This window comes from Protopterus annectens, chromosome 3.part0 (assembly GCF_019279795.1).
Source record: "Protopterus annectens isolate FY-2018-M chromosome 3.part0, PAN1.0, whole genome shotgun sequence".
Taxonomy (NCBI): domain Eukaryota; kingdom Metazoa; phylum Chordata; order Ceratodontiformes; family Protopteridae; genus Protopterus; species Protopterus annectens.
Window position 1 is genome coordinate 45,245,438 of NC_056731.1, and position 12,916 is coordinate 45,258,353.

A 12,916-nucleotide genomic window follows, 5' to 3' on the forward strand; every position below is an offset into this window, starting at 1 on the left:
CCAGCCAAAAGACTGGAACTTGTATGTGTACAGCAAAGCCCAAACAATGCCCCACACTCATGTGGAGGAATATCCCCTTCAACCCCCCTTTCTCATACAACTATCATCAGACCACCAAGTCATAGAGTAAATTATAACACAAACGTTCCAAAAGTTCTTCTCACTCTGTAAGGCCCAACAACTCTCCTTTGATGAGTCATTATTTGATGGACTGACAGAATACCCTTCATAAAATAGCAAGCTCTCTGATGACATTAAGCTATTCCAGAAGCTAAAACAGCAGCTGGAAACCCTCCTGCCAAGCCATTGAGCTAGCCCATCACTAAGCATTTTAAAAATCACCCTATTGCCAAAAACTCAAAGAAACAAAAGATTTCAGAAAATTATGTAAATGACATAGAAAAGAAACAAGCTGGTTATTTTAAGCTACACTACTGAAACAAATGCTTATCAGCATACTCACAATAAGCAATTCAACAAAATAAATTCAACTGAAAACTAGCTCACCTAGACTTGGCTGGTAAGTTACTGAAGATCCCGCAGACAGAAAGAAACAGGAAAAAGCTATGCATCATTTAGGAAATAAAGTACAGTTGTAGGAAATACAGTACAGTTATAGAAGTTGAACTTGCCATAACAGTTGATTTTCTAATGATCACTGCTGCATAGCCTTAGTTGTATGGGTTATATCCTACCAAACATATAATGGCCAGCCAGCTTCCAAAACTTCAAGGCACTTTCCATGTGCTCTAACTGCTAGCCAGCTCAGGCTGAGATGACTAAAAGTCAAGTCTGGGAGAAGTCATTCACTACTTTCCTGCCAACAGATTGACTGAGCTCCGAAAAGCCAATGTTAGGAACAACAAAAAAGAAATGTCTACACCCTGGCATAAAAACACACCCAAATAGAAGGGGAGGAAGGGAGGGAGCGGTTAATGCAGAACTGATCATAAGAACAACTACTGTAAGTTTAGCTTACACAACTGTCCCATGTTCTTCACACTGATCACTGCTGCAATAGCCTTAGCTAATATGGGTAGATCACCATAGCTAAACTACATTTGGGAGGGAGAAGGAGAAAGGTTTAGCAGCCCTTGTAGAATGGTCCTAGCAATGCTTGATGGAGACCTAGAGAAGGAATCAAGCTTAAACTGCTTTGCAAAAGTATATACAGATAAAAAAAAAAATAGCAGCTTCTATAATCCAACCATTTCCAAAAAGCCAAAGATGAAGCCAAGGCCCTGGTAGAGTGGGCTTTGATGCTGCACGGAACAGATTTGTTATGGTGAGTACAAAAAAAGGCAACAGTCTTAAGACAACCATTTGGAAATTAGAAGTTATGTACCTACCATAACTTGGCATGTGTGTTGTCCATTTTCATTCTTCTTCGCTGATGGGTTAAGGATCCGACCCTCAGATCAACTCGGCCACATTTTCAAGACTTAGAACCTAGTCTCTAGCTCCTCCCTCTACCCATAATGCTCTAGCCCATCCCCAACCCCTCAGATTGTGTTTGCTGCCTACTGAATTATAGAGACAGGACAGAGATAAGATATACTTGAGGCTCAAACCAGGAACATGGAGGTTCCATTATCATCCAAATATTCTTCTAGGAGTGACAAGGCCAGGGGATGGCTGGGAGAGAAGGTGAGAAAGATTAAAAATGGACAACACAGATGCCAAGTTATGGTAGGTACAGAACTTCTAAATCTGATGTTGCCTTTTTCATTCTTCCTCACTGATGGGTCAGAGTCCCCAGCTAAATAACTCTTGGGCGGCCCTCAAGGAAGGATAAGGCAAAGCATTGTCAAGGCAAAGGAAGCCATGCTTCTGCAGGCAATGTCCAATTTGTAATATGTAACAAACATACGAATCTTTGACCAAGTGGTAGCAGCACAAATATCATCAACTGAAATTCTATAGGAAAAAGCCAAGGTTGCAGAACAGATCTAGTGAAGTTGGCTCTAGGAGGTTGAGACAATTCCAAACCTTTCTAAGAATAAATCATTGAAATACAATCAGTGATCCATTTGGCCAAAGTAATTTTGGAAACTGCTTGACCTAAGTGGTTAGGGGGAAAAGCTACAAACAGTTGATCAGACTTCCTGTACTGCTTTGTTCTGTGAAGACAGAAACATAGCTGTCTATGAACATCAGGAAGATGCAGCATGTATTCGCCTTTATTAGTGAGGTTCGAAAAGAAAACTGGTAACTCTGTTGATTGAGTAATTTTAGTCTCCATGGCCACTTTAAACATAAAGGAAGGGTTACTTCACAGAGATACCCTAACTTTATGAAAAATGATGTAAGGAGGCCTAGCTGACAAGGCCTGGAGTTTGGAAATTCTTTTTGTTGAAGTAACAACTTCCAAAAAGATTGTTTTCCAAGAAAGAAACTTCATTTCACAATTGTTTTCTGGTTCAAAGGGTTTCTGAATCGACCACCATGAGGTCCCAAGGTGGGGGAGGATCTTTAATGGGTGGTCTATGGAGGAAGATTCCTTTCATAAAACTTTAAATAACCTGGAAGCTGAAAGAGACAGATTTGTTTCCAGCATAAAAACTGGACATTGCAGCTAGCTGAAGTTTAATGTTGGAAAAACTAGCCCCTTCTCTGAAAAGGCTACTGAGTAAGAGAAGGATGGCTGAAGTAGGTGCTGAAAAAGGGTCAATGTTCTCTTTAGAAGCCCATATGGAAAATCACTTCCATTTGCTTTGGTAGACCTTCTTAGTGGAAGTCTTCTGCAAAACCAAAATAATGCTACGGACTGGGAAAGTATACTGTCATACTATCACTGGAATTGGGGGAACCATTCGGTAAGCTTGAGGACATACATAATGGGATGCTGGAATTCTGAGGAGTGAGAAAGAAGGTGTCCACTGAAGCAGCACATTCGCGTAAGTATGCTTGTTGTTCTGGTCGTACTACGGTGTGGTAAGGGAAAATTCTCTTTTCCCCACTGTAGTGTGACCTTGGAGTGAGAATATTAAAGTGTGAGGGGTTGGGGGGGTGCAGGGGGGGCTTGCCGCCTTGCATTCAAGTAGATTTTGTGTTTTTTTTTTTTTTTTTTGGTTAACATACTTTAACAAAAGTGCTTTTTCGATGAAAGTGCTTTTGTTAAAGTGTATTCGGTGGTAATGTCTTTGGGCTTTTGAACTTTCGTTCAAAAGTCCTAGATCCATATATACATATATATATATATATATATATATATATATATATATCTATATGCAGAAAAAGAAAGAGAGATACACACATACATATAGAAAAGGAATAGAAGATGAGCAAGAGAGGTGGTAATCACTCTAACGCCAGTGAAAGAATAGTTGTGTAAAATCTTACCATAACCATAGATGTCCTTCTCTTCCATGTTGCAGTATTCTAGGTGTGGGATTTCATGCCCTCAAGACGACTCTTACATCGGCTCCTATACAACAGCTTCATAAGCTGTTGCAGTGTGCATAGGACGTCACACGTAGGGCCATAAACCAGGGGCCTTAAATGTGACATCTGCACGCACAGTCCACAGAACTTGAAGGCCAGCAGGCAGAGAAGGCCCAGCAGGAGGAATGTCAGTTGTTTCCAGGTGTGCGACTTGGACACCTACTGTAATGTAGATAGTACAGGTAAGGAATAGGACCTGGGGGGACTGGTGGGCAGGAAGGAATACTGCAACATCGAAGAGAAGGAAATCTATGGTTATGGTAAGATTTTACACAACTATTCTATGTCCCTCTATTCCTATGTTGCATTATTCTAGGTGTGGGAGCTTACCACAGCTTATGCAGATGAAAGGGTTTTGCTGGCAGAAGAGGGTTCTACAAGACCCTGCAGGATTGCCTTAGCGAATCCTGTCCTAGCTCTGGAAACTTAGTCCAGTTTGTAATGCTTGGTGAAAGTGTGGATAGTGGCCCAAGTGGCTGCTTCCAAAATGGATGCTGTGTCTAGGCCTTTGAGATGGCCACAGCTCTAGTGGAATGGTCGATTCCCCCTGGGGGTTCCTTTCCATGGTGGGAGTAGCAGAAAAGTACAGTTTTGTACCTACCATAAATGTAGATGTTCGAAGATCCACATTGCTGCAGTCCTAACACTTGGGTAGTCCGCTGTCCCAGTCGGCCCGAATACCAAAGTATAAGGCTGACGTCGGTCAAGGCGCATTTGTCTGACATCAGGACGTCAGGGTACAAATGCGCATGACCAACGTCATATCCTCAGTCTTTTCTTGCCCCAGATGTCAGAAGACCCTAAAAAGATAAGGCCAAAACCCAAAAAACACCAAAACACTCCTGTGCCTAAAATATGTACAATATATACAAATGTACAAAAATAGAACCTCACCCACACAACCACCCCTAAACACAGAGGGAAGGAGGGAGGGAAATTGGACTGCAGCAATGTGGATCTTGAACATCTACATTTATGGTAGGTACAAAACTGTACTATGTTCTTCATCTCACATTGCTGCAGTCCTAACACTTGGGTAGAATCCCAAAGCAGAGGTAAGGGAGGATGGCTAAACTATAATGAAGCAGGAGCTGCCAAAATGCCCTGCAACACAGCAGTGGCAAAACCAGCCCTGGACTTAGAATAGAGAGGAAGGTGGTAATGCTTGGAGAAAGTATGCACTGAACTCCAAGTAGCTGCCTCCAAAATATCCTTAGTTGCCACCCCCCTTAAAAATGCTGTTGAAGTGGCAGTAGCCCTAGTGGACTGAGGCCTAATCCCAGCTGGAATCTCCTTGCCATGATGGGAGTAACAGAATGCAATGCAAAACCCAATCCACTTAGATATAGTTTGTTTTGACACAGGCTTGCCCTGAGAACTCAAAGCAAAAGAAACAAACAACTGCTGAGACTGCCTAAAATCCCTAGTCCTGCTTAAATAATAACGCAACTGCCTGTGTACATCTAAAGTGTGCAAAATCTTTTCCCCTATTTTGGGGATCTGCATAAAAGGTAGGCAAATGAATAGTTTGGTTTAAAGCCACACTAGAAACCACCTTAGGCATAAATGAAGGATTAGTACGTAATGATACCCTATCCTTATGAAAAATCAAAAAAGGCTCCACCGCCATAAGGGCCTGCAATTCAGAAACCCTTCTTGCAGAAGTAATGGCCAACAAAAAGCAGTCTTCCATGACAAGTATTTCAACTCAGCAGTAGCCGAGGCTCAAAAGGTTGTAGAGTAAGTTTCTCCAACACAAAATTGAGGTCCCAAGCAGGAGTAGGAGCTCTTCGTGGGGTCTTATATTCTTTGCCCCTCTAAGAAATTGCTTGAACAAAGGATGAGAAAACAATGGTGGGTCACAATCATAGTGAGCTGAAATTGCTGCAGCATGAATCTTAATGGAAGAGAAAGACAAACCTTTGTCCAATAGCTCAGTAAGATATTGCAGAGCCACACTCAAATTAGGCTCAGAAACATCCAAATCCTTTGCTGCACTCCAAAATAAAAATCTCTTCCATTTTTCTGCATACACTTTACGTGTACTAGGTCTTCTGGCTTCCATAATCACATTCAAAACTTGTTGAGGAAGTTGAGACCTGCTGTGGTTCAAAACAGAATATGCCAGGCTGTTAGATGAAGAGAGTGAAGCTTGACATTGAGTAGATGACCGTCCCTCTGAGACAAAAGGTGTGGAATTAAAGGTAAAGGCCATGGAGGCTTTCTTACCAGATTCCTCAGTAATGGGTACCAGTGTTGCCGAGGCCAATCTGGAGCTATCAAAATCATCCTTGGCTTGTCTTGTCTGACCTTTAGGAGTACCTTTCTGAGGAGAGGCAGAGGTGGAAAGGCATGCACATGAAGATTTTCCCAACTGAACGAAAGAGCATCTACTTTCCAAGCTGTGTGATGAAAACTTTTCGTGCAAAACTTTGGCAGCTGGTGGTTTAGTGGAGAAGCGAACAGATCTATGTCTGGAGTTCCCCATGACACTGTCAATTTTTGAAATACATGAAGATCCAGTTTCCACTCGTGGGGATCCATGATTTGCCTGCTTAACACATCTGCTAAGGAGTTCTGTGCTCCTGGCAGAAACCTTGCTTGAAGAGTAAGCTGCAAGCTGAGCGCAGTCTCCCACAAAATCATTGCTTGCCTGCATAGAGGATAAGAATGTGTTCCCCCTTGCTTGTTGATATACCACATGACAGTTGTGTTGTCTGTTAGAATCAACACCTGCCCTGGAAGAAGTAACTCCTTGAAAGCCATCAATGCAAACTGGACTGCTAACATCTCCTTCATGTTGATATGTAGATGCTGTAGTCTGGCAGGCCACTTGTCTTGTATCCACTTTCCATTCAGATGAGCTCCACAAGCTATGTCTGAGGCATCTGTCGTTAGAATCTGACTCGCCTCTGGCCGGGTCACAGAGAGTCCCTTGTTTAGGTGACATTCCTGAGCCCACCACAAAAATTCCTTTTGAATGCAAGGTATTATTTGAATGACAGTGTCCAGATCCTGGCAGTGCTGTGTCCATACATTTTTGAGATACCATTGTAGCTTCCTCATATGCAGTTTGGCATTGGGAAGCACCAGAATACAAGATGCCATGAACCCTAATGCTTGAAGGACTGTCCTTGCAGTCAGCACGGACTGATGAGATAGTTGATGGAAGTAAAGGGATAGACTCTTTTGTTTGTCCGGGGTTAAAAAGGCCATCTGGGCTGCTGTATTCAGTCTCAAACCCAGAAAGCACATGTCTTGAGAGGGTACTAGACTGGACTTTATTTCGTTCACAGAATACCCCAGGCATCTTAGCACTGCTATCACATATTCCAGATGCTGAAGAAGCTCGTCCTTTTCTTGAGCCAGAATCAGACAGTCGTCCAAGTAAGGATAGATTTGTATTCCTTTTAGCCTGAAAAAAGCTACAACTGGAGCCAGAACTTTTGTGAATACTCTGGGCAGTAGATAAGCCAAAGGGCAATGCAGAGAACTGATAATGGGAATTTCCAGCTCGAAACGCAGATACTTCCTGCAACTGAGTCTGATAGGCACATGAAGGTAAGCCTCCTTGAGATCTAAAGTTACCATCCAGTGATCTTTGCCCAGCAGAGGTAAAAGCTGTTGTAACGTCAACATTTTGAACTTGGGAATGTCCAAATAAGTGTTGAGGGTTGACAAATCCAAAATTGGTCTCCACGTGTTCCCCTTTTTTGGTACTAGGAACAGGCGAGAATAAAATCCTAGGCCCCTTTCTGGCACAGGAACCGGCTGAATGGCCCCTATCTGGAGCAACAGAGAAATTTGCTTGTGAGCCTCTTTTCTTTGTATAGGAGGAATGTCTGGAATGCCTTTTAAAGGAGGCAAGGTATGGAAATAAAACCTGTAACCGTGGTGAATGATATCCAATACCCATCTGTCTTGGGTAATAACACTCCAGTTTTCTTTGAAAAGTGCCAGCCTTCCTCCCAAAGGTGCTGCCAGACGAGAAGGCTCTGGCAGCTGAAAAGGCAAGTCATTGGGTCTGCTTACGAAAGGACTGACCCCTGCCCTCACCAGAAGACTGGGCAGGCGAACTGCCTGTTCTAGGCCTAAAAGAACCTTGAGCTCTGCCCCTACCACGTCTAGATCTACCCCTAGACTGAGAATCATAAGAAGGATAAGTCCACCCCTTAGTAGGCCAATTTCTACTAAACTTTGGAGGCTGAACCTGCAAAAAATCTTTAACAGTCTGCATAGACTTAGCCTTGTCCTCCATTTTCTTTAAAACTGCGTCCACAGGCGCACCAAATAACACATCAGATTGTAAAGGAGCATCTAAAATCCTTGTCTTTACATGTTCAGCTAAATTCTGATCCCTGAGCCAGGCGTGCCTGCGAAGAACAGAACCAGTGGCTGCTACCCTCGAAGAGGCCTGTACAGCATCAAAGCCACATTGCAAGGAATGCTTACCCACCTGTTCGAAACATGAACTAAATCCTGCAACTCTTTACACTCAATACCTTCCGCCAGAGCATCTACCTTAGACTTCAATTGTGAAAGGAGATAATTTTGGTATTTCAACATGTGAAACTGGCAATTCAAAGCCCTCATGGCTAAAGTGGAAGAAGTATACACCTTTTCCCCATCTATCCAAAGCCCTTGCCTCTTTATCAGAAGGAACAGGATTTTTAACAACAGAAGCCTTAACACCTTTAGGGCCCTGAGAAACAGTTTCTGGGTCTGCCCTAGGACTCTTAAAAAGATACTTATGAGCTTCAGGCACCCTATAATACCTGTCCGGTTTAACTGGGGCAGGAGGCAAAGAATCAGGGTTCAGGGAAGCCTCTGCAAAAACATCCTCTACCACGTCCAGAACAGGAGGTATAGCTAAAGGCCTATGCTGGGGTAGAAACAAAAATTCCCTAAGCCTTTTCCTAGAATCAGAGAAATCTTGACCTTCCCATTTAAAATGCTCCCTCATGGAATGAAGGGTCTCTGAAAAAGAAAAATCCTCAGGAGGAGAAGCCGAAGGTGTAGAGTCATCTACATCAGAATCAGAATAAGGAGGATACTCCTGCAAGTCTTCAGCCGAAGACTCAGAAGCCTCGAACACTGCTCAAAACTCTCAAGCTCAGGTTCCACCCTAGGCCTCTTATCAGGGGTATAGAACCTCTAATCATAGTAATCAAATCTACTGCCATTTTAAGCATATGTTTCTTAGGCAGAGACCCTGAAGAACTAGGGAGACCCCCACTGAAGTTAACCCTGGCCTGCCTCTAGAAGGAGCCTTGGAAACAGAAGGGGAGGGCCTAACCACCTTAGGAAGGAAGGGGAGAACAGCTACCTGAGAAGCCCCTTCAGCCTGGCCTACCTCCTGAGAGGACACATCTTGTAACAGTAAAGTCTCTCCTGAGAATCCAAAGGAACTTCTGGTAGAACCACCGGCTCCACCGAGCCCTCTAAAGAACCGACGTCCGGGACAGACGGTTCTTCCACCCTAGGCTTCACTGCTTTGTCCTTGCGCTTTTTAGACGAAGCGGGCGTCGGAGCATCTGACGGCATGTTGTAATTACAACGCTTCCCAAAAACTAACCTGGCACAATCTAATCTTCTCTTAATAGTGCGTTTGTTAAATCTAGCACAAGAGCGACAGCCAACAACGTCGTGCTCAGGCCCTAAGCAAGGTATACACAATGTATGGTAATCTCTATGAGGTATCTGTTTCCCACAAGAAATACAGTTATTCACTTTTTCTGACATCCGGTTAAATACTGAGGCAAGAAAAAAACAAAATATTCCCCAAAGGGGTACTTAGCCAACTTTGATTCGGTCTGAAACTCCGACTTCAGAAAATTTCAGAACGCCAACCTGCACTCGCAATACTGCTTCTGCATCGGACCATGCGGCAAAAAAGACTGAGGATATGACGTTGGTCATGCGCATTTGTACCCTGACGTCCTGATGTCAGACAAATGCGCCTTGACCGACGTCAGCCTTATACTTTGGTATTCGGGCCGACTGGGACAGCGGACTACCCAAGTGTTAGGACTGCAGCAATGTGAGATGAAGAACATCAAATACCTTTCCTGATCTAGCATGGGATGGCTTGCTTGGAGACTGCCTTGCCAAGGGCTCTGGGCTGGAAGCCGACAAAGAGCTGGTTAGTCTTCCTGATGGTCTTGGGTCTTGTCCAGGTAAAGCCTAAGCTGTCTGTGCATGCCCAGGGAGTGCAGTATCCTCTCCCCTTCATTAGAGGGTGAGGGGAAGGTGGTGGGTAGATGAATGGATTGGTTAAGAGAGAGGTCACTGACCACCTTAGACATAAACGAGGGGTTGGTTCGCAGGGACACCCTGCCTTTGTGGAAGACGGTGTAGGGGGGACAGGCCATTAAGGCCTGCAATTCTGACACTCTTCTGGCTGATGTGATGGCCACCAGCAGGACCGCCTTCCATGTGCACATCTGTAAGGAAGAAGGCCCAGCTGGTTCAAGGGGGTGCTGGGTTAATTTTTCTAAGATGCAGTTAAGGTCCCAAGGTGGGGGGATAGGTTTCCTTGGTGGTCTCATGTGCAAGACCCCTTTAAGGAAGAGCTTTACGTCGAGTCTGGCAAGCAAGGGGGGTTCCAGGGACAGGCAGGCTGATATGGCAGTGAGGTGTACTTTTACAGAAGAATAAGAAAGCCCAATCTTTATCAATTGACACAGGCAGTTTAGAACCAGGGGAACCTCAGCAGAGCAGGGGTCCCTTCCCTTGTTCAGACACCAGTTTGCAAATCTTTCCCACTTAGCCAGGTAAGATTTTCTGGTGTTAGGTTTCCTTGCCTCCCTTAGGACTGAAAGCACGTCCTCTGAGTAGTGGTGTCTGAAAGGGATCAAAAGTTTATCACCCACAGAGTCAGAGACAACATCTGTAAGTGTGGATGTAGGAGAGTTCCTTTGTCTAGTGTCAGTAGGTCCACTTTGTAGGGTAACGAAGTCACTGCCCTTGGCTAGTTTGTGAAGTAGGGAGAACCAGTGCTGCCTTGGTCAGTAGGGAGTCACTAACAAGATTTTTGGTTTGTCCTCCTGAATTTTCAGGAGGACTTTCTGAATCAGTGGGAATGGGGGGAAGGCATCAAGGAACTTCCCCTTCCAACGGAAGCTGAAAGCTTTCACTCTCCATGCTAGAGGGGAGTGGGTTTTTGAGCAGAAGTTCTGCAGTTGCCTGTTCTGGGGGGGGGGGGGAGGCAAACAGGTCTATTTGTGGAGTACCCCACTGGTGGACTACATCTAAGAAGACCTACCTCCCTGCTCAGCATCCATTCGTGCTGAGACAAGGAGGTCCTGCTCAAGAGATCTGCTTGGTGGTTGTCCTGTGAGAGGATGTAGGCCACTTGCAGGACTAAGTTGAGACAACAGACTAAGTCCCATATCAGCAGGGATAATCTTCACAGCTGACAGGCCTTTGTTCCTCCCTGCTTGTTGAGGTACCACATCACCGTAGTGTTGTCGGTGACAATCTGGAGCACCCCTGGAACCAGAAGGGGGGTGAAGGTCTTTAGAGCTAAGAAGACTGCTGTCACTTCCCTGATATTGATGTGTTTGGCCTGAAGAGAGGGATGCCACTTTTCCTGAATCCTGTAAGAGGCCAGAGTTGCTCCCCAACCTGAATCTGAGGCATCTGTATGCATTACTTGGGTTGGGGTGGGTGGGATGTAGTGGGAGCCCTGTGTTCAAGATGCACTTGCTGGATCCACCAGCTGATTTCTGTTTTCAGACAGGGGAAGGAGGGGGATGCCCTGGTCTAGGGGATGAAGGTGTTGGGACCAAGTGTTCTTCAGGAACCACTGTAACTTGCACATGTGCATTCTTGCCAGTGGTAGCATGGGGATGGTCGCTGCCATTAAACCCAGGAGATGAAGAAATTGCCTTGCCATCACCTTTTGGGATAGTAGAGCTTCATGGAAGTGGGAAGTCAAAGAAAGAACCTTGTCCTATGGTAGAAAAGCTTTCATTGTGTCTGTTCTGATTCTGCAGCCATGGAAAATTTTGTCCTGGCTTGGGGATCAGAGAGGATTTGGGGAGATTGATGGTGAATCCTAGGTTCTGCAGAAGGGACATGGTGAAATGTAGATGTTTCAATAGAGCATCCCTGGACTCTTCCAGTATCAAGATGTCATCCAGATAAGGGTAAATCTGTATACCCTGAACTCTGCAGAAGGCAATGGCTGGAGCCAGGCACTTTGTAAAGACTTGGAGGTCCGTGGATAAACCAAAGGGCAAGGCAGTAAATTGGAAATGAGAGGCAGGTCCAGAGAAACGCAGGAATTGTCTGTGGGAATTCCAGATGGGCATGTGCAGGTAGGCCTCTTTTAGGTCCAGGGTGGCCATGAAGGCCTTGGCTGGAATGAGGGGCAGCAGAGTGGGAAGAGAGTATTTTGAAAGATGGTACCTGAAGATGGAGGTTTAGGAAGGATAGGTCTAAGATGGGTTTCCAGGGGCCATCTTTTTTGGGGACCAGGAGGGACAGGTTCTATGGTTCCTAGTTTTAAAAGGTCTTCCAGAACTTGTGGCATGAGACGGGCCTGGTTTTTGGGGATGAGAGGAATGCCTCTTCTGGGTGGCTTCTCTTTCTAGGATAGGAAGTACACTTTCTGAATAATGTTTAGGACCCAGTGGTCTGAAGTGATGGATTGCCAAAGAGGAAGACAGTGGGAAAGGCGGGCTGAGAGGGGAAGGTGGGAAAGGCAGTCACACATTACTGGGACCTCCTCTGTCCTGAAAGGGCTGTCTGGGTTGATGAGGTGGAGCAAAGGATCTGGAGTTGGTACGTCTTCTAGCCCATCTCCTGGACCTGGAAGAGGAGGAGGAGTGCTGAGGAGTATGTCTCACAAAGGTGGCCTTAGCAGTGTAGTTTCTATAACACTTGGGGATGAGCGACACCAGCAGGTGCTTGACGTCCTGGAGTTCTTTGCTTTTTTCTTGTAGATTTTTTAAAAAGGTCAGCAGATTGTTTGCCAAAAAGCACATTGTGGTCCAGAGGGGCATTCAAGACCTTAGACTTGAAATCCTCAGGGAGTTTCTGCAGTCTTAGCCATGAGTACCTCCTGAGGGCTGAAGCAGATGCTGCAGACCTGCCAGATGCTTCTGCAGCATCATTGCAGCATCTAATGGAATGCCTGGCTACCTGTTGTGCCAAGGAAAGCTTGGCGGAGATGTCCGTCTTGACGGGGCTGTCAGGCAAGGATGCTAGCATGGAGGAGGCTTGAAAGACCAAGTCTAATGCATACTTTGTCATGGGAGTCTGATAATTTATGGCTCTGAAAGCCAAAGTTGAAGAAGTGTATACCTTCTTCCCCATCCTATCCATGTACTTGCTGTCTTTGTCAGTGGGCAGTAGGGGAGGCAGAGGGCAGCAGTCTGGATTGCTTATCTGCAGTGGTGGCAATAACAGCTGGGTCTGCCAAGGGCGGTTTGACCAGGAATTTGTTGTCCTCTGGTACTTTGTAGAA

General features: G+C 45.2%; 1 protein-coding gene across 1 annotated transcript in view; it reads right to left on the reverse strand.

The window, feature by feature from the left end:
* MLLT10 (MLLT10 histone lysine methyltransferase DOT1L cofactor) overlaps positions 1-12,916 on the reverse strand; it is a 2,165,838-nt gene that overhangs the window by 168,717 nt on the left and 1,984,205 nt on the right. Inside the window, exon 13 of the mRNA XM_044065494.1 lies at positions 508-528. Coding sequence (XP_043921429.1) covers positions 508-528 — 21 coding nt within the window. The remainder of the gene's footprint in view (positions 1-507; positions 529-12,916) is intronic.